Source organism: Epithele typhae (assembly GCF_022376455.1).
Source record: "Epithele typhae strain CBS 203.58 chromosome Unknown BXZ73scaffold_101, whole genome shotgun sequence".
Taxonomy (NCBI): Eukaryota; Fungi; Basidiomycota; class Agaricomycetes; order Polyporales; family Epitheliaceae; genus Epithele; species Epithele typhae.
In genome coordinates, this window is record NW_025954292.1 from 88193 (window position 1) to 107089 (window position 18897).

General features: G+C 57.6%; 6 protein-coding genes across 6 annotated transcripts; 4 read left to right on the top strand and 2 right to left on the bottom strand.

The window, feature by feature from the left end:
- Positions 1–2332: 2332 nt before the first annotated feature.
- Positions 2333–4272, top strand: BXZ73DRAFT_107163 (uncharacterized protein; the record flags this gene model as incomplete). The annotated part of the gene is made up of 5 exons (XM_048016853.1): positions 2333–2635; positions 3725–3855; positions 3925–3934; positions 3990–4099; positions 4149–4272. 5 exons carry the CDS (start codon positions 2333–2335, stop codon positions 4270–4272), a joined length of 678 nt encoding a protein of 225 aa, XP_047872049.1.
- Positions 4273–8583: 4311 nt separating this feature from the next.
- BXZ73DRAFT_82102 (uncharacterized protein) lies at positions 8584–10612 on the top strand (the record flags this gene model as incomplete). Its single annotated transcript, XM_048023646.1, has 7 exons — positions 8584–8612; positions 8673–8736; positions 8795–8902; positions 8958–9488; positions 9558–9850; positions 9916–10031; positions 10077–10612. The coding sequence occupies 7 exons, from the start codon at positions 8584–8586 to the stop codon at positions 10610–10612; spliced, it is 1677 nt and encodes a 558-aa protein (XP_047872050.1).
- A 1094-nt stretch (positions 10613–11706) lies between these two features.
- Positions 11707–13118, top strand: BXZ73DRAFT_82103 (uncharacterized protein; the record flags this gene model as incomplete). Its single annotated transcript, XM_048023647.1, has 3 exons — positions 11707–12021; positions 12474–12587; positions 13044–13118. 3 exons carry the CDS (start codon positions 11707–11709, stop codon positions 13116–13118), a joined length of 504 nt encoding a protein of 167 aa, XP_047872051.1.
- A 658-nt stretch (positions 13119–13776) lies between these two features.
- BXZ73DRAFT_82104 (uncharacterized protein) lies at positions 13777–14555 on the bottom strand (the record flags this gene model as incomplete). The annotated part of the gene is made up of 2 exons (XM_048023648.1): positions 13777–14088; positions 14223–14555. The coding sequence occupies 2 exons, from the start codon at positions 14553–14555 to the stop codon at positions 13777–13779; spliced, it is 645 nt and encodes a 214-aa protein (XP_047872052.1).
- A 698-nt stretch (positions 14556–15253) lies between these two features.
- On the top strand, positions 15254–15947 carry BXZ73DRAFT_107166 (uncharacterized protein; the record flags this gene model as incomplete). The annotated part of the gene is made up of 3 exons (XM_048016854.1): positions 15254–15328; positions 15466–15681; positions 15882–15947. 3 exons carry the CDS (start codon positions 15254–15256, stop codon positions 15945–15947), a joined length of 357 nt encoding a protein of 118 aa, XP_047872053.1.
- A 1099-nt stretch (positions 15948–17046) lies between these two features.
- On the bottom strand, positions 17047–18205 carry BXZ73DRAFT_32604 (heterokaryon incompatibility protein-domain-containing protein; the record flags this gene model as incomplete). Its single annotated transcript, XM_048017823.1, has 2 exons — positions 17047–17682; positions 18086–18205. Coding segments are annotated over 2 exons (756 nt in total), but the record flags the coding sequence as incomplete, so codon positions are not given.
- Between the last annotated feature and the right edge of the window lie 692 nt (positions 18206–18897).

Sequence of the window (18897 nt, forward strand, 5' to 3'; positions counted from 1 at the left end):
AACTGATCTCGGTAGAGAAGGAAGAGGAACACAAACCATTGAGCTGCTGACTCTGCAGAACGGGTGGCTGCTCAGGGCGGACACGTCGCGCGCGTTCAGCAACGCCTACCGGAAGTGGTCGCGCGCAGATCTAGCAGCAGGAGCTCAGGATGCGCGGGCTCAACCATGCGGTACACCGTGATATCCTGCTCGCCTGCCGCACTCGGACGTTCTGAAGACATACCTGTACACCATGTTCACACGGAGCCGGTGGCTGCCGCACCACCTCCACATCGCCTTGAATCCCCGGTGGCAAGCAAATGGTCAGTGTTGGGTCGCTGGCTCGCGTGGGAACGCGCGGCGCCGCGTCGAAACTGTCGGCGAGGCTGAGGAATCAGGCCTCACATGTGACCGACCCGTGGCCATAAGCAACGTAAGTACTCAAGCGTACCTTTGTACCCGCAGTCTTGAGGGCGCGGGTTTTCGCTGGTGTGAGTGCGGTGTCGATGCCGATGTCGACAGAAGTGTGTACGTGAGTGAGATGATGATGAATGAGGAAAAACTGACCGTGTCTAGATACATCGCGCGCGAGTGTGAGTGGCACATTGCGCTTGGGGGATGATGGTGGTCGCGGATAAAGCCCAGTAGGTGTGCAACCCAGCACACGCGCCCATGTCTGTGGCAAACAATAGAGAGGCCAAAGCGGGACGCCACTGCGGCGCCGCCGCATCGGGTCACAACAATTAGCAAAGAAATCACCGTAAGCAACTTTTAGACCTCAGAATGTCGCTACTAACACGGACCTCTGTACGTCTCGGGCCCCAGCGATATATATATCTTGACTTAACTCTCGACCCCTCGCCCAGTGCCCTGTGCGGGAGTTTGCCGCGCAGCTCGTGACAACAAGAGCATCGAACAGAGCGCTCCGCTGACTCTCGTAGTGGTGGTCCGCAGAGTAGGCCTTGCTCCAGTTCACGGGCTCGCGCTCGCAAGCGTCGTGCGGAAGGTCGAGGTCCTCCAGGGGAGTGTCCCAGTTTTTCTCCCGCACATATTCCGCCACCGCGAGTGTGAGGAATTCGTTCTCCGCGTGTGATGGCCCAACACTTGAGGCTGCCCGCCCCGCTGTTTGGGGAAGGCTGGGTCGCTTCAACTTATGGGGTGCGCACCTGGTGGGGAACAAGCCACAGAAGCACACCTTATGCACATTGGTAAACGGAAATGATATCAGACGGAATGTGAAAGGCCGAGACAATGCTCAAATGAGCAAGAACTTCACGGCGCCCGCCGCCGCCGACTCGATGTTCCGCGTTCGGATCGCGTGTCCTAGAGAAGCAGACATTCTGATGAAGAAGAGGATTTGCGTAGCAAAAATAGGAGACACAGAGAAACGAAAGGGAGAAAAGGCGTCAAGAAAGATTAGGGGAACAGAGGATGGGGCTCGCCATCGATGCCGGACAGAGGCCTCCGCGCGCGGCGCGTAAGCGGAACAGGCGCCCGCGCTGACGTCCGTCCGCATATCGTCGCGCGCATCGCGTTCTCTGCCGCGCGCAGTGTTCGCGTCCTCACGAGCCGACCGTATAGCTAAATACGAACCTCTTATGCACCCCGCGCGCCCCGTGATTCAAATATTCACCCTTGAAGGAGCGCATGATCGTCTACTATCATCGACTACAGCTTTCTGTTCAAGCTACTTGTGCCTGTAGTATATCCATCATATCCTGTCTGCGGCCACAAGATTTGATCGAACCTCATAGTAAAGACGAATGGATATCAGCTGCTACCGTTCTGCCATCATTATTTGTCGCGCAGACAATAGACGGCCTGTCCCGATCTGGCAGAGTCGCACGCTATCGGGCGCTACCGTTAAAAACACCTTTTGCTGATGGACTCGTCGCTCGTGTGCAAGCCACATCTTTCAACTTGCTCATCAGCCAAGGTGCGCTTCTACTTATATCGACGGCGAACATGCGTATATGTTCATGCCACCATCCTCGGACTTGTTTTAGCTGACGTCCCCCCTCCGTGTTCAGGTACTTCGTCGCCACAACTACGCATACTTCTTGGAGCACTTGAACGCAGGCTGCGGGACCGCACGAGTGGAAAGAATTTGACGCGACCACATGAGCCACGACCCTCGACAGGCTGGCCGTACGAGCTCCTTGACGAGCACACAACTCGACCACGCGACATCGGAAAGCTCTCGCGCCCTCCGCAAAGGTCGACGAAGTACACCCAGATGGACAGCGGCGGCGACGCCTCGCGAACTGCGCGTTGCTGAAAACTCGGCCGGCCCCATGTGCCGCGAACACGAGAGCGGTGGCGTCCATTGAATCCGGACGCCGGCCGTACCAAAATGTGTGCGAGCACGGTCATAGCGAGGTGTGGACGAACCTTTTGGAGCGGCCGCCCTCTTATCCTGCCTCTTCCCTCGACGACGTTCCACGCGGGCCAGTCTGCGTGGGATTGCGGCCACAAGTACCCAACGCGACCTAGCTCCCACCTGCTGCTCGCCGTCGCGCCCCAACTGCTGGACTTCCTCTCCGCCACTCCGCGGCTCTCCGTCCTTCACGGCTTCTTCCTCTTGATTCCCAACGCACGGGAAAAGACGTTCCCCTCGACGTCCCTCCCGACCGTCCATCTTCCCGCCGAGTACACCGTACTCATCGTCACGCGCTGCTCCCAATAGCACGCCGTCTCTTCGACGCCCTCCGCCTCGACTCCCTGCGGGCACCTCTCCGCCGGGCGCATTCGGCTGCTCTCCTGGCCCTTCACCACCATCTCGACGCGTCTCCGGCGCCCACGCGCGTGAGCCTCGACGCCTCACATGATGACCTCACTCGAGTCGTCACCTCTACCTCCGGTCGCGGGCACCTGTGATGGCACCCCCGCTGCGACCGCACACCCGGCGGGCACGCGTTCCCCGCGCGCTGGCCCGAGCGTGGCCTCTCCTCCGCCCCTTTGCTCCCCTCCGCGCGCGCTGAGCCTCTGCCCCGAGACCGACGCATTGCTCGCGCTTGCCACGCTCCTCAAGCATCCAACCGCCCTCAAATTCGCGCGAAGCCCCTACCGTGCGCCTCGGACTGTCTCCGCGACGACTCCTAGTGGGAGCCACCACCGCATTCCTGCACGCGGTGCGAGCCGAGCCGGACGCGGGGGACGCGGTCTGCTAGGCCCTACGCATGCTCGCGCTCGAGCTGTACCCGCCGTGATGCCGCGCGGACGTCGTCGCACTCACTTCCCTCGCATCCTCCATGCCGACTGTGGCACCCGCTCTTTACAGTGTGCTATTTTGCTACTATATGTACTGGTCCTCTCTTTGAACCCTATGGCCTCTCTCGATATCAACCACGATCCCTCGTGCAGCTCACCCCGACTCCACCTCCAGCGGTCCACGGCCGTTGATATCTGAACGAACCAGGACCACTGCGTCACCCAGCGCGCAGTAGCGTTGGCGACGTTCTGACATCGGATCCCATGTGAGTGCCGTTTGTTCAATTCTCTTGAGAATCCCCTGTCTAGGCCACCGGATCTCTCTCCACACCCGTCGCGCTATCCCGCTATTTTCTGCGCCCATTTCCCCAATCAGTGTGAGGTCACCTTGACACAGATTCGAGCTGGGAAGCGGGGTGACGTCACTGCGACGTCTGATCTGGACGCGTGCCCTTCTCATCTATACTCCAAGGTGAGTATATGCGGTTGAATGAGGATGCGGGAGGATCAACACGTGCTGACGCCCAGTTTTCAGGCAGGGCGCGTCTTCAGACGAGCGTCCTCGCATCTGGAAGGAGTGGACGAGCATGCTGCCCAAGATTGGAGATTACGCAGAGCGACGGCCCGCGGAACCGAGGGCGCTCTCCCCATTTTCTACAACCCGATGTACGTTTGACCTTTCCTTGAAAGCGGTCATCGGCGACTCATCCTCTCTTTTGCAGAAATCCCACCCAGGCAAGCTTCAGTAGGCGGGATTCGTCCGCGGCGGTGGTCCTGTAACTGACACGCGATATTGATAGACCGGGACGGACGATGTGGTTGATCTATTCGACCTGTTGGACATCGGGAGTTTGTCCGCGGACCGCCTCTCCGAGCTTGTGTTCTTCTTTCGAAGTGTTAGAGATGGTACGTACTCCGACATACCCTCGTTTTGGTACAGTGCACTGACCTATCTACAGACCATCTCGTCTTCGGAGCAGCGTCCCGGCGACGACCAAAGAACACGCCGGCCGCCTCACCCTCCTCAACATCCACGGCGCGACCATTACGCGGGACCTCTGCCTGGTTGTGCTTCTCACCTAACCCAACGCCACCTCAGACTCGACAGAGCGCATCGAGATCAAAGCTACCCTGGTGTGCACGTACTCCGGTGTGATCATGCGGCCTAGGGAATGGCACGGGTCGGGTATGGGCAAACGGAGCATGCCCTTACCCGACCCCCGACGTACCCTGACCCTCGTCCGCAGGTACGGGTTTGGACTCGGAGCACGGTACCTTTCATCATTGCTGGTGCGCAGTAGACGTGAGCGTTTCATCAGCACCGGAGGACAATGTCATGCCACAGGAAAGGAGAGACGTACGACGAGCTGGGAGGTGTGAGCATTGGGTTCATAGCACACGCGTTGAGGTAAGATGGGATATCGCGCGTTTGCTCACCGCTAATCCCATTGCATAGGCCCCAAGCGAACCAGCTCGTGCGCAGCGAAGTCAGTGGATGGCGCATCGCGCGGGCAGCCGCGTGTTCTCGATCTCCTTGAAGCGGACGTGCCCGTGTTAATAGAAGGTCAGGAAGCCGGGTATACTACTACAATGGTGAGAATACGCAGATTATAGCGACACAGATGGAGAACTGACAACAGCACTCGCACAGCGAGTTCAACCACTCTTGAGAACACGATTCTCAGTGCGCGCGGTCCTGAAAGCTGCTTGGGTTGTAAGTGGGTGTACTGGAACTTGTTGGACTTGTCTCATACTGACCATCATACCTCCTTATAACGGGCCCATCAACTGATACCCTCGCGCTGTCTCCGTACGGTGCAGGCGCACGTACACAACATCTTCAACCAGCCTAGCGCCCGCGCGATCATCTCCGCGTTCGGTCCTCGTCTTCGCGCATCTCGTCAATTCTGCCTCGCGCACATATCGGGACCCGCACGAAGATATATTATGAATATTGCGTACGCATAGCTCATGGATCTGTCAAGACGCGACGCATGCGAACGCACCGCAGCGTCCTCCGTGCACTCTCGCGGTCTACTCCGAGTCCGCGCACACTCGATAACCACTACCTGCGGCGCGGCGTCCTCTCCCTCTCCCTCTCGCAATGGCACACTAGAGCCGTCATCGTACGTCCTCTCATCACCTGATTTCCAATCAAGCGCTCCGGAATATTGACCTTCTTTGTCTCTATTTCATTTCTCTCTGTCTTGATCCACCTCCGTCTATCTCCACGCTCTCTCTAGCTTCTTCCGCAGTGTCCCCCGCGCCACGGATTTATAATTGGCTTCGGTACAGTGTCTTCTCCTAGATACTCCCTCGCGCCGCGCGCGCTGTATGTATGTAGGCTACGAGTCAACTTTCTATTCTCGCGTGTGCAGTGTGTTCATCCAGCTTCGCGTCGACTTCTTGTTGCTACACCTTGAGCTCTCCCACGCCCACGCCCACGACCCCATCCTGACTCTCTCCCTCGCGTGCATCCTTCATCATCTCGCCAGCCCGTGTGCGCGACCTCTTCTTTCCCGCGTCTATTCTCCCGTCCACTTCGCGCGCCGCATGTTCGGCCTCCACGCGGGGCGTCGTATCTTGCCTTTTTTTCACCTCACTCGATATCCCGAGCCTCGCGGTTACGCGAGATCGCTCTCTAGCCCTCACCCCTGCCACTGACTCTACACCTGAGTTGACGCTACATTAACGTGTAACAGCATCGTTACGACCGTTCCATGCGCGATGCTAGCGATAGATGGAACTGTTGGTTGGCTCTAGAAAATGTGCGGTGATATTTACAACAGGCCACGCTCTACGTCTCATACCACTATACCTGAAGCTGTACACAAATCGATTTCTTCGTCTACCATATAAATGGCACCCTGACTCGTTCATGCCGGAATTTCACTTGCAGCGTTTCTCTACCCAACGGACTAGGAAAGAACGATAATACAACTTCCCCAAACCAACCCTGTGATCGGCGCTCCACTGGCCATGGTCCGTCCATGTCGATATGATCCGTTTCGCACGAATGTGCAGCCCCAACGGCCGGAGCTTCTTCACCGTTGTAGTACCAACAAAAGATGCAGAAGTGTTGTCGGCGTGGTACGCTCGGACCTGCATCAGGAAAAACCCAAATCCATAATGAGATGTTACTGAGGCTTGTGAGGGATAATGAGCTCGATTATGGTGTTATGCACAAGTATTGTTTTTCGCTTACCCCTCTGCTAATGAGAAACCATTACACGGAGAAGGAAAATTTAGTTGCGAGAGCAGGCCCTCACCAGATGCACTTAGTCTCATTCATGCCCGTAAATCACAGCTTCAAGCACTGGATATCGAGCAGTAGCACTCATCACACATAACATATGGGGCAAAAATGAACATTGATTGGATATCTGAGATGCAGACGAGACCAGTATTTAGCAACAGCGACATAGATGTACCTATCAACGAGCAATGACGACGCAATGTAAACGGTATCGGGGCCTGCTAGACCTGCGAAAAAGCGCACAGCAGTTGCTGAGAGCTCCGTCGCGAGGGATTACCAGTTGGACGCGCGCGCGAATGCGATATGCACGCGGCTTGCGCCGGGAGCCACAGACGAGCACTCACGCCCGCCATCGCCGCGAGAGACGACGAAGATGCCCTCGACTAGCGGGACCTTGGGCCTGCTCACGGTCGCATGCCGCCAGGTACCAACGACCGTGCACCCGCCGACGACGTACGCGCGAGACGCTGGCACTCATGCTGCAGCCGCAAGCTGGAGGGACCTGGACGACGACCAGGAGGCTGTTCCGGGGCGGACACGGCCAGGGAGCGTGTACGCGCGCCAGTCCCACGTGTATCGCGCGGGGGTCTGATTGTGTGCGCATGAGCGCGGGGGGACGACGGGCGAGGAAAGAAGATGAGAGAAAAGCCGAGGCGAGGCAGCGAAGGAGGAGGAAAGGATGAGGGAGGGCTCAGAGCACGCCCGGGGAAAAACGGGTCAGTAAAGGAGAACGGAAGGAGGAAAGTACACTACCTCACCGGCGACAGATGTCCATGTCCAGGATCGTCGGGCTCGCCGCACACGAGTGCGCATCGTCCGGCTCGTGTTCTTCGTCATCCTCGATCATGACGGAAGCCGACAAAAGGATGCACCGTAACCGTCGCACCTTGATCCGTCCCTTGCGCTCTTCGATCCAGAGCAAGTCTTGCCCGTGTGGGCACGAAATGGCCGCCAGACGAAAGTGGACACGCGCTGCTGGCTGCGCCCTCCAAACGCCGCGGTGGTACAAGTGCGCACTCGCCGACAGAGACAATGTAGTTCCTAGAAGAGCAGCGGGTGAGCAGGGGCACGGGCGGGAAATCGCGGCGGGGGCACTCGCGGATTCCGACGTGGAGGATGGGAGGTGGTGAACCGCCGCGCTCAAGACGTGTTAACCTCAAGCGAGGAGGTAGGCGTCGACGATAGCGCAAGCGAGACCGATCTGGCAGAGAAGTGGCTCAAGGAGTACGACCAGTTGTTGGTGTCACTCCTCTCGCCCGCACCGCGAGTCCATGCGATCATAAGAGTGAGACACTCACCACCTGGATGCCAAAGTTGCACAGGCTGACAGCATCGGGGATCTTGGGCTCCGTGTAGATGTGTGTTGTCGACCTGTTCGTGAGATCGTGCACCCGGAACCCGGATGTCAAATGTGCTGGACTCACGTGCGGTGTCACCGCGGAGAGACGAGGAGTGACCATGGGCCCTCGACGGTGGGGTTGAGTTGCAAAGGGACGTCCACGTATTGGGACCGTAAAAGCTGAGGGAGGAGCCGGTCGAGTCTCATCGTCGTTGACGTCTCATAGGTTGTCGTGGTCGTGGTCGACGTCGTACGCAACCCAGACGAATCCACGGCAGCGCGCGGCGGCGAAGAAATACGTGATCTGGGGCATGGCCGGTGGGGTGGCAGGATGGAGGTCTGAGAAGTGCGCGGCGGAGAACAACAACGCCGCTAGGAGATGGGGAGTTTGACAAGGTGGAGGTGGTGGAGGAGGCTGGCACATGTGGGGACGCGCGTCGCGCCGCGCGCGTTGCCATGGGCGCTACTGACTCAACTGAGTCTGTGTGCCTGATACATTCGAGAACGAGAAGCGCGCGTGTAGTCCGTGCGCTAAATATTCCGCACTTCGACTAGGGCTGCTCAATTCTCAGCTCGAGCAGCCAGCCTGCCCGCTCGAGTAGCCAGCCCGCGCGCTTGAGTCCGTCCGGCGCGCTCGGCGCCCAGTTACGCGGCGCGACTGCCGCGCAAGCCGGTGATGGATGCTGGCAGGCCGTACAGACGCCGATGAGGTGGCCTTCGTCTTTCTTGCCATTTGTGTTCGTCTCTCCCTTCTCCCACGCGCGAATTCCGGCCTTCTGTGTGCAATTGCTGAGCGCTGATGAACGAAGATCACGGCCGTGACATGCGGTAAGTACATGGTGCTATCGCTGATGTCATTAAGAACCCCCGTTGAACGAACGCTCGCAGGGCCAGTCACGGCAGCTGCGCGCAACATCTTCCAGTGCCTCCCGAGCATACAAGAGCCCCAGAGGTCAGTCGATTGCATACAGGATGCCGTTTACGTGATGTCACCTGATATTGGTTTCTAGTTACCTCACTCGCAGGTCGAGGCTTTCGATGCCAGTTCTGAATGGTTTAGTCACTTCCCTTTGGACGACTTTCGTCACTACACACTCTCTCAAACCGATCTCCACGAGGTGCGTGAGCTGTACTACTTATATATCTTTGAATACTAACAAGCAATGGGTATAGCTGGGCTTGGGCAGTATCCACAGTACTGAGTCTGTTGCCCCGCGTCATCCGTTGCGGAACCACGATGTGATACCACAGTACCCATCCACCCCACCACTGCCATATCCTTCTGCCCCGCCGCAAACATATCCTTCCGCTCCGCCGCATCAGCATTCAAGCGCATTGCCGCCTCAGCGCGGTCCTCCATCACCTGCACGAGGCTTGGAACCTCTTCGGCGCGCACATCCAGATGGTGACGACACACCAGCCCCATCACAAAAGCGTCAACGCCGCGACGAGAATGCAACCCCGACCGAACGGGTCCCGCCACCCCTGGCCGCACCAGCAGGCACACTGGGGAGCGGGAAGAACACCGGTGCTAAGAGGTCGGTAGCTTCGACAGGCCCTCAACCCGACAACAACACGGAGAGCGGCTCTGGGAGCCGGTGGAGCGAGAAAGAGAGCACCTTCGTGATCGACATGGTGCTCGGCCCTGACCCTATCGCACCTTATAACGATATCAAGAAGTCAGGCAAGAGGTACTTCGAGAAGGTATGACTGCGTGCGACATGTACGACACTACGAAAGCAGCTGACCTATCACCGGCCATCTGACCCGCAGATCGCTCTTCATCCCAAAGCCCCATGGGGCCCAGGCAAACGCACTTGGAGTGCCGTCAAAAACCATTACGAGCGTCTTCTCAAGCTCTTTGCCGCTATTGTCGCGTTCGAGAATATGACGGGGCTAGATGGTGACGTCGACATCCCCCAGCCCCCGGACTGGGAGACGATGACGATCGAGCAGGCTCAAGCCCGCCTCGCGAAGGCCAAGGAGAAGAAGAGCTTCTCTGGCTTGACCGGTGGGATCTGGTTGCACTGGCACAGGGTTGGGTGGTATGATCGCTTCAACGACCAGTAGGTGGTGCATACACTCGTACAGTCTGCTATTACTGATCTGTTTCAATCTTGTTCCCGATTAGGCTCTCCTCCCATCCGCAGGTTGTTAAGCAGTCATCATTCACCGAGGATGTCATGTCAGATGAATCGGACGAGTTTCTGATAGGCGGTGATGATGCCGAGAGTGCTATTCTGATCAGTGTGTGACTTTCATTCTCAGTTCTTACGTGACGTTCATGAATAGCATATATGGCAGATGATGACGAGCACGCTCAGTCAGAGCTTGGTGGAACACAGCAGGCTGTGGACTCAGCAAGCTCTCATTCGGACCCGTTATCCGGACTCGTTTCAAAGCTTGCGAAACAGGGTGTAGAGAAGAGACAGCTTGAGGCTGCCAAGTCTCCTTCAAAAGTTGCCTCGTTGGCAACCTCGACTTCCGACATGCTCGTCTCTATGACTGCCACACTCCAGGACTCTCACAAGATAGCCACGGAGCAGCTCAAGCTCCAAACACGTCAGGTGACCTCCATGGAACAACGTCAGGAGCGCAGACTGGTGATGGAGGAGCATCAGTTCCAGGACCGGCGCGACGACCGTGCGGAGGCTAGAGACAAGGCTAAGCGCGAGGCCGAGGAGAAAGCGCAGCAAACACTTGAGGAGAAGATGAAGGAGAAGGTTAACATGGCTAACGCACTCCTTGCTAACCCCTCCATCGATCCCGAACTCCGCAAGGTGGCTTCAAAGGTCGTGGCCGATTGGTTGACGAAGCCGATGGAATAGATGGTCGACATGTTTCCCCAAGCTCCGATTCACTGGTATAGCATTACATCATTATCTCTGTTATATGTAGCCCGATACATATCGCTCGCTATGTTCATCACGCCCGACGCATCGCGCCTACCGATGTGCTTGTTACTTGGACACTCCCGAGTCCCGAGTCCCGACGCGTCACGCCTGTGGGGGCTCACAAGGCTGTGGCCTTGGCGGTCTGCCATGCGCCCTGCGGCTCTAAAACATTTTACGGAGCATGTTGGGGAGCTGTGACGGCCGTGCACGGTGTTCTTAAGGCTTTCGGGGCCCCCAGAAGACTCAGACAAGCCTCGGTCGACTGGAGGAAAGGGCGCTTGGGCATTGATTTTCGCCACACTGGGCGTCTCGCAGGCTCGCAGCACACAACGACTTCCGCGCACCCTATCTCTCTGTCCACTCCTCCGGATCTCCCTCTCTCTGTCCTCTTCATCGTCCTTTGCTCCACCTCTGCGAACGCACTCAATCATTTCCGGGGGGTCCCGGTCTATTACGCCCAGCTGGCCACGCTCGATATCGTCCGCCGGTATGTCATGCTATCAGCCCTCTGCATGCCACACCCAGCTTCGCTGTGGCCACTGACCTCGCCGGGCGTGTGTCATATGCTGCTCTGGGACACAACAATTCCTGTTGCTGCCATGAAAAGCGCCGCAAACGCCGCCCCCCACGGCGACGCACGCACCTACCTCAAGAGCAAGAGACTCGCTTCCGGGGGCGCCCTCCTTCGACCCTCCCTCAAATCCTTTCACTTCGCCTAACACCGTCTCTCGCGCTGCTCCAAGTCGCCTCCACGTCCCCTACGGCTCCTGCGCTGCACCGTGTCGCACCGCGTCACCTTCAAGTCACCCTCACGCCCCCGCGTCTCCCGCGTCCCCCGCATCCCCCGCGTCCCCCTGCGTCACCTGCATCTCCAGTATCCCCGCGCTGCCTCTACATCCCTCGCGCTGATAAGCTTTACGCGCCGCAGCTGGAGTGTGAGGGGGACACGCCCCGCAACTCTACACCCTCCTCGTACTATGATCACCAGACTCCATCGCCGCCCAGCCCTCCGAATTGAAGACCTACCGATGCCCCCGCAAGCCTGCAAGCCGCCTTCTGCTCGTCTCCATACGGGACTCGGCCCAGGTCGGCCTCACCATCGTCGCGGCATCCGCTCGTTCGACGTGCTGGACGACGGCTCGTGCGACAGCACTGCCGACGTTGTGCTCAAGAGGAACGTTGGCGAGGGCGGCGTCGTCCGCCACGGGATGCTCCACAGGCACGGGTGGCGGCTGCTCATGGTCGATGCGCATGGGACGAACCAGTTCAAGGACATGGAGCTGCTGTGGAAGACAATGGATGAGATTTCGCGTCGGCAGCCGCACGCACCTAGTGAAGACGAGGTACGTTGTCATGTTGCTCGTATTCTGCCATACGTACCGACACCGCCCTTTTCCGCATTCAAGCCCTCGTACACGGGTTTCGAACGAGCCCCTCCGCACCAAATTCCGTCAAGTCGATGTCTCTCGACGTCCCCATCATCCTTCCCCATCTCTCTGCAACCATGCAACACTTCCTCCCCCCACATCTCCACGACCACCCGTCCGTTTCGGAGGCGTCTACTACTGTTCGATTCGTCCGTTCAAGAGCTTTCGAACGCGCCTCAGATCGTCGCAATCGGACCGCTGGCCGTTGGAAAAGTGCACGCTTCGCCACCCCTTCCTCCCCATCATTCCCTCATCAAGATCCTTCCCTCCCACATCGTCGGGCTGCTGAACGAGCCGCGCACCGCTCCCGCCCCGGCTGTCCCCTCGTTCCCAACGCCCCGAGCGACCGACACACCCACGACACGCAGCGCGGCTTCAAGCACCCGTCGCGAATCTTCCCGCACCAGCACCTCGCCACGCGGATATCCAACGGGGATCCCAAGCTCGCCGTGTGTATGCGGGCTTCCCGCCTCCACCGCTTTGTGAGTCCAATACACTCGGGGTTCCCGCTGTCTGAACCTTCTGCGCATTGTGCATGCCGCACGCTACAGGGTCTCCGACTCTCTCAGTGGTGTCCACGTGGTGGCGTTGAGCAAGGAGGACTTGTTTTGCGCGCAGTGGCTGACACATAGTTCTCCTCGCGCACTGGCCGCGCCTAACTCCGTGTATGGTGCGTCCTCTCTTCCTCCCCCGATCTCGTCCCCCACCAATATATCTCCTGTGTCTGTCCGCGATACCCTCAACCCCGCACTTGCCTCCACACCTCCACTCCTCTACTCAACCGTGATCTTCGCCACCTCCATCTTATGGGCCTGTCCTGTGCGCCTCTAGTGTATGCCGTATGATCCGCAGCTGCATGGATTATGAATGTCATGTACCTAGAGAGAAAACAAGTCGCTCATTATATGTAGTCTCATTGCTCGTCCCTGCTCCAACAGCCAGTCATCCGGCTCATGAAGCCGGTCCCTCAGCTCATCCAACTCGTCAGCTACCTCATCATCACCGTCACCTAGCAATGGTGTGTCTGGCACTGTGGCGTCGTTGATCCCAGCCAAGTGATCCATTGGTTCGTCGGTGAGAGCAATGCAAATGTTGTGCAATACCATCATTGCGGCAACATTACGATATGTGTCCTTGATATCGTTGGCAGGATTGAGTGAGTAGAGGGCTGGAAACCGTGTCTTGAGACGGCCGAATGCATGCTCGACTTTGATTCGGATTGAGGAGAGACGAAAGTTGAAAGCACGTCGGACACGTCTCGCTTCTCCTACGACCTCATCGACTTCAGGTTCTGTGAAAGGTCGGAGGAGATATGGGGTGCACGGATAGCCTGTCATCATTGTTAATATTGTACACCAAATTCAGGAGACAAGTCACATTGACTCACCCTTGTCAGCAAGGAGATACTGGTTGGGTCCGAAGAATTCTTCACGATTCTCCCAAAGACGAGACTGTTTCCAAACTGACACATCGGGAACTGAACCAGGCCATCCCATGTCGAATGATATAAAACGGCACTTATGGTCGACAACTGCCTGGATATTGAGCTGTGAATAAACAACTGAGGTCAATTATCCCCATTTAATGGAAGATGATGAGATTTTACTGCGTAGAATTTCTTGCGACAGTAGTATGTGGGGCCGGCAACTTTTGGAGCTTCTGTCAGTCGTATCAAGGATCCGTCCACGATGCCAATGCAGTGCTGAAAGCCATAGTGTTCTTGTATGTACGAGGAGATGACTTCACGTTGTTCACCACGGGGCCACTGAAGCAAGCCTTGCCTTCCAAGCTTCCGAAGAGCCCGAGCGACCCTCTTGCAGTAATCATAGACAGTTCCAGCTCCAATTGCGAGCAGCTTTGATGCGAGCATTGCATCACCACCACGTTGACTGTACCGAATGAGGAATGCTGCCAGCTGAAAGGGGATGGGACGTTGAGGCTTTCGGCCAGTCGACTGGAAGATTGGGTCCCGAGCGAGGAGTTCTACAATGGCGTGAAACGTATTTGCACTGATTCTAGTAGTAGCTCGTGTGAGAAATGACGGTGAGTGTAAATGAAGCGAAGTCCTTGTACCTAAATGTGTGTCTGAACAGCCTATCTGGCCACTGCAATGCCACCGGAAAGAATTCCCGGCAACGGGGGATCTGGTTGTATCGACCTCGTGATGAGTTGCCTATGATTGCGGCTGCGGTGCTGATCATAACAAGTGAGGTGCAGATGAGAGCGTCTTCAACAGGTGATTGACAGCCAAGTGGCAGCAGGAATGTGTCTTCTTCGACATCTTCAGCATTCTCGGAGTCGGGGTCGTTGTCGTTGTCGTCATCGTGCTTCGGAGCCTCCCAACGCAGCCGCTTAAGGTCACGGAGAATCACAGCTGTGAAGTACATGCTTGTACCAAGAAACATGAATAGCTCTTCGACGTCGCGCTTCCGCTTGAAGGCCGCAGGCATAGTGGCCCGTTCCGGAAGTCACAACTGGCAGTGTGGGCGAGTGCAAGTGTCACAGTGATGAGGGAGAATGGTGGAAATGGCGGAAAATACAGGCGCCAGTGGAGGGAGGAGGCGCAACCAAATTCGGCATCCATCACCGGCTCGCGCGGCAGTCGCGCCGCGTAACTGGGCGCCGAGCGCGCCGGACGAACTCAAGCGCGCGGGCTGGCTACTCGAGCGGGCAGGCTGGCTGCTCGAGCTGAGAATTGAGCAGCCCTACTGTGACTGCCATCACTCTCCTAGCTTCGTTCCTTCCGCCTCCCCATGGCTGTCGTCTCTTCGTACGTCCTCCCATTATCCGTGCCATAATTCATGTCACCCCCTACAACACCGCGTCCGCGCCAACATCCACATCCACTGACAAAACGGAGCTACTTCGCCGCCGAAGCCCATTCCTCGTCCCGTTCCTAGGCACGCGGGTGCGCCGCCGTACAGCCCGAGCTCCTCTTTGCCAGCTCACACCATCGTCTGTCGGAGTCCACATCCCCCGCGTCTAGCACGTGGCCTGCATGCTCCATCGACGCCGTTTGGTTACGACGTCCACGTTCCTCGAGGTTATCTAATACCGGATGCTGGGCATGAAGATCAGGCGCGATGTGGTCATCAACTCATGTGTGGCGAGCGCGACGGGTGCTTCTGTCTCGACCCAATCGTCAGCCATGGCACCACGGTCAACACCTTACACCCAGCTCACCCCAGGCGCGGTTATCCCTGACGACACAAAGTCCCGGAGCGTTTGTCGCGGGCCCGCTCATGATCACCTTCCTCATCAAGTCCGCCGCGCACCTGCCACCTTGGTTTGCCGCCCTCTTCGCCCTCCTCCCAGCCCGCGCCGAAGGGTAACACGTCGACACGCTCGAACGCATCATAGTCCAATGTCCACGTCGTCTTCAACTTGGGCTACGCACACGCGCCCCACACGCACTCCGCGAGCAACGCCGCGATCACTGCACGGCTCGACTCGCTGAGCTACGCCCCGAACCCGCATCAGCAGGTCTACTCGTCGGGCTGCAACTTCCCCGCCTCATTACCCACGGGCCACCGCGCCCCGCCCGCAATCGTGTTCGTCGCAAAAGGCAAGCAGCATGTGCGTGGAGAGTTAGGCGACGGGATGCCGGGATTGGGTGCACATCCAGGTACGTTCTCTTTGCATATTGTAGAGCCTCTGCCGAAAAACCAGTATCGTAGGTTCGGGTATCTGTACACTGTCTTAGTACTTAGATCATAAAGCAATGACAGTTTTCTGTAAATTCCATCTATGCTTGCTGAGCGCTGATGTGTGAACAGCGAGGGAACTCATACACCATCGCTACTAGCTGTCAGGATCCAGTCGAGTGTATCGTTATTGGCTAACTGCATATACAGATATCCAATACAGCTACTCAAGCACGTCAAATTATACATCATCCACCCCATAAGCGATCGGAAGGAAGGCGATAGTTTGACAAAGCGTCTGTAAACTGCGGTGAGTTGAAACAGCTGCAGTATTTTGGCGTATATCGGCTTACCAATATATTACCTCTCAATAGGGATTTGGGTTTTTCCTGATGTGGCGTCTCCGTGGCGATCCGGGATGACAGAGAGATTGGCCTGGATGAGCGTGGGTCACGGTTGTCGATGGCGGACTCGGTACGAGAGCATGTCCCAAGAACGACTACGAGCCTTCCAAAATAGCCGCGAGAAAAACAGAGAGAGACGTCTTGGGTGGAAGGAGGCGGCGGAAGGGCGCTTCTGCCACTGTCGAAGTCTATGCCATCTTCCTGGAGCTGGAGGAAGTCGCGAAAGACAAGGTGAAAGGGGGAGCCGGTAGTGGTGGTTTCACAGAAGCGCCTCAGCGACTCCATCCCTGCGCTTTCGCCCTCGGAGAGGCCACCGGTGTACGGAGGGAGGGCTACAACGCGGAGATCGGTCATCGTCCAGCCATGTGAGTCGATCGCCGTGCTTGATTCCCACAGCGACACAACGGGTTCCTCTGCGGGCTGGTAGTGTGGAGCAGCGCTAGCGTTGACGTCGTCATCCACCCTTTCAAGCAAGAGGAAGACGGGGTCGGGATCTCGGCAGAATAAGTCGACGAGGAGGAATCTCTCTGTATCATCCAGAGGTAGAACAGCCGCGTGGAGCTCGATCCCGCCTGGTGACACGGAGAACACGGGAGCATGAAGTTCTGCGGTCGCGCTTGCGATCGAACCGTGCTAAGATGGTCGTCAATGTAGTACAGCGTAGAATGGCATCCATACCAACGTACCTCATTTTGTCCCGTCTGAGAGCGGGCGCTTGTGTCGTAGAACACAGGACGATTTTGGTACAAACGCTGAAGGATGAGAGGATGGCGACGGGTTCGGATAAAGTTCGGCGAAGTCTGAAGGGGGAGTAGATGGCGACGAGTTCGGCTGTTGGGCGTTCCCTGGAGGTCCGATTGGAGGTCTTCCAACTTGCCCACATCCCGTCGTTCTCCCAAGAGAAAAATAGAAGGATCCCGCGACGTCTTCGAGATCTCCATGAGGAGCCGGCAGAATGCGAGCCGCCCTTCGCCGTAGAGCATCGGCATGTTGACCCCGAGAAGCCTGAAGAGGCTGTAGGCAGCGTCTTCCGGCTTCGTGGTTTTCCGATGCGCCGCCCAGGATATGCGCGTCGCGACGCTCGCCTCGGTAAAGGGGATCTCGAAGCGGAGGACTGCCGCGGAGATTCCAGTCGCTGCTTGTAGGCGATCAGCGAGCTCGTACTTGGTGCCCAGACAGGTCCACTCCTGGGAATAGAACACGAGGACGCGGGACGCGATGAGTTCTTGGAGAGTCCAGCCCCGCTCGTGCCAGCGACTACATCGGAAGGAGCCCCACATATATTCTGAATCAGTGTCGGAGTAGTATCTGACGTCGCTGAGGTAGACGTAGCAGACGGCGGAGAGGGCGTAGTAGCGGAACATGGAATTGATGCCTTCCGAGAGCTCTTCACGTTTCTCCTTGTTGATACAGCACGTGTCGACCCAAGCGTACTCGTGCCCGTGCTGTTCGGCGAGCTCAAGGAATGATCGAGTTTTTGGAGTGAGGCGATCGCGTGGGTTGAACCATGGTGGCGACGACCGGCGTGGCTCAGCAAGTCCTTGGACGGGTGCGGGAGTAGGGCGAAACGGTATCTCGGGAACGCGTGGACCTGAACCCGTCGCGTGTGTCAGCGCCGACGAAGAAAGATGAGATTTCATTACACTGACCCGGCTCGAATTCAGTAGTCGTCTCTTCTCTCTCTCGGGGATTCCCTTCAGCGCGATCGCGGACGAGGGAGGAGGCGCTAGAAGGACGTAGACAGTATAACAGCAACGCGAGCGTCTGCATCATCTGGAACCCCACCCAATGGAAAGCACCCCACATGTCCCTGCAAGCCGCAAATGCTTTTGGGACTGCCTTGGAAATGAGAGATCGGAGCTCGGATCGGGGCAAGGGACGTTGGTCTTCCGGGCAGAAGGCGCTCTTGGATTCTTCATTCAGCCTTTTAACCTTTTGAAACGAGTCTTCCTCTCCTCCCCAGGTGTGCGACAGGATAGCATAGCCTCCAGGAACGTCTTCAGGTTGGGGAAAGAAGACGAGGTTCGCGCGCGCGGTGCCCAGGAGCCACATCGCTTCTTTCACGAATATTAGCACAGGTATGTCAGGCGAGAGTAAGCACGAATACCAGGTGCGAGTTGATGTGTGCGATTCGCGAGAGCTACAGTAGTGATTCGCCAGGTGCATCCGTTGTGACAGCCTATCGGCAAGTGCGGATGCATCTGGTGCCGGCCGGCCCGGTTGAGCTCGACACCGCCTTCCCCAAGCGCGCTCGCGCACCCCCAGGTGCGACGCTGTCCCGAGATGTCCGGACACCGGCGCCTCAGGCCCTGCCACCTGAGCTCGCTGTCTCCGACAGTGAGCTCACCTCCCTCTTTGTTTCACACCATATTTTGCATATGATTAGTGATGGAAATATATTTATTAGTAAACTACTACATAGGCGCGCTAGTAAGTAATACCACGCCCCACGACAATGCGCAGGCAGAGGCAGAGGTGGGTGATACAGAGCAGGGCAGCACGAGGCGAAGGGTCGGGACAAGGCGGAGGTGGAGGACAACGACGACGTGGGCGACGTGAACGTGGGAGACGCGGAGGCGGGTGACGCAAAGGTAAGTGAGCTGGAGGTGAGGGACGCGAAGGTGGAGGAGGGCGACACGAAGGCGGAGGAGAGCGACGCGGAGGGCTCGCGGGGGACGCGGTGGGCCGGGACGAGGCGGAGCAGGTGGTGGGCGACGCGGGCGGGGGTGCGCGATGCGAAGGCG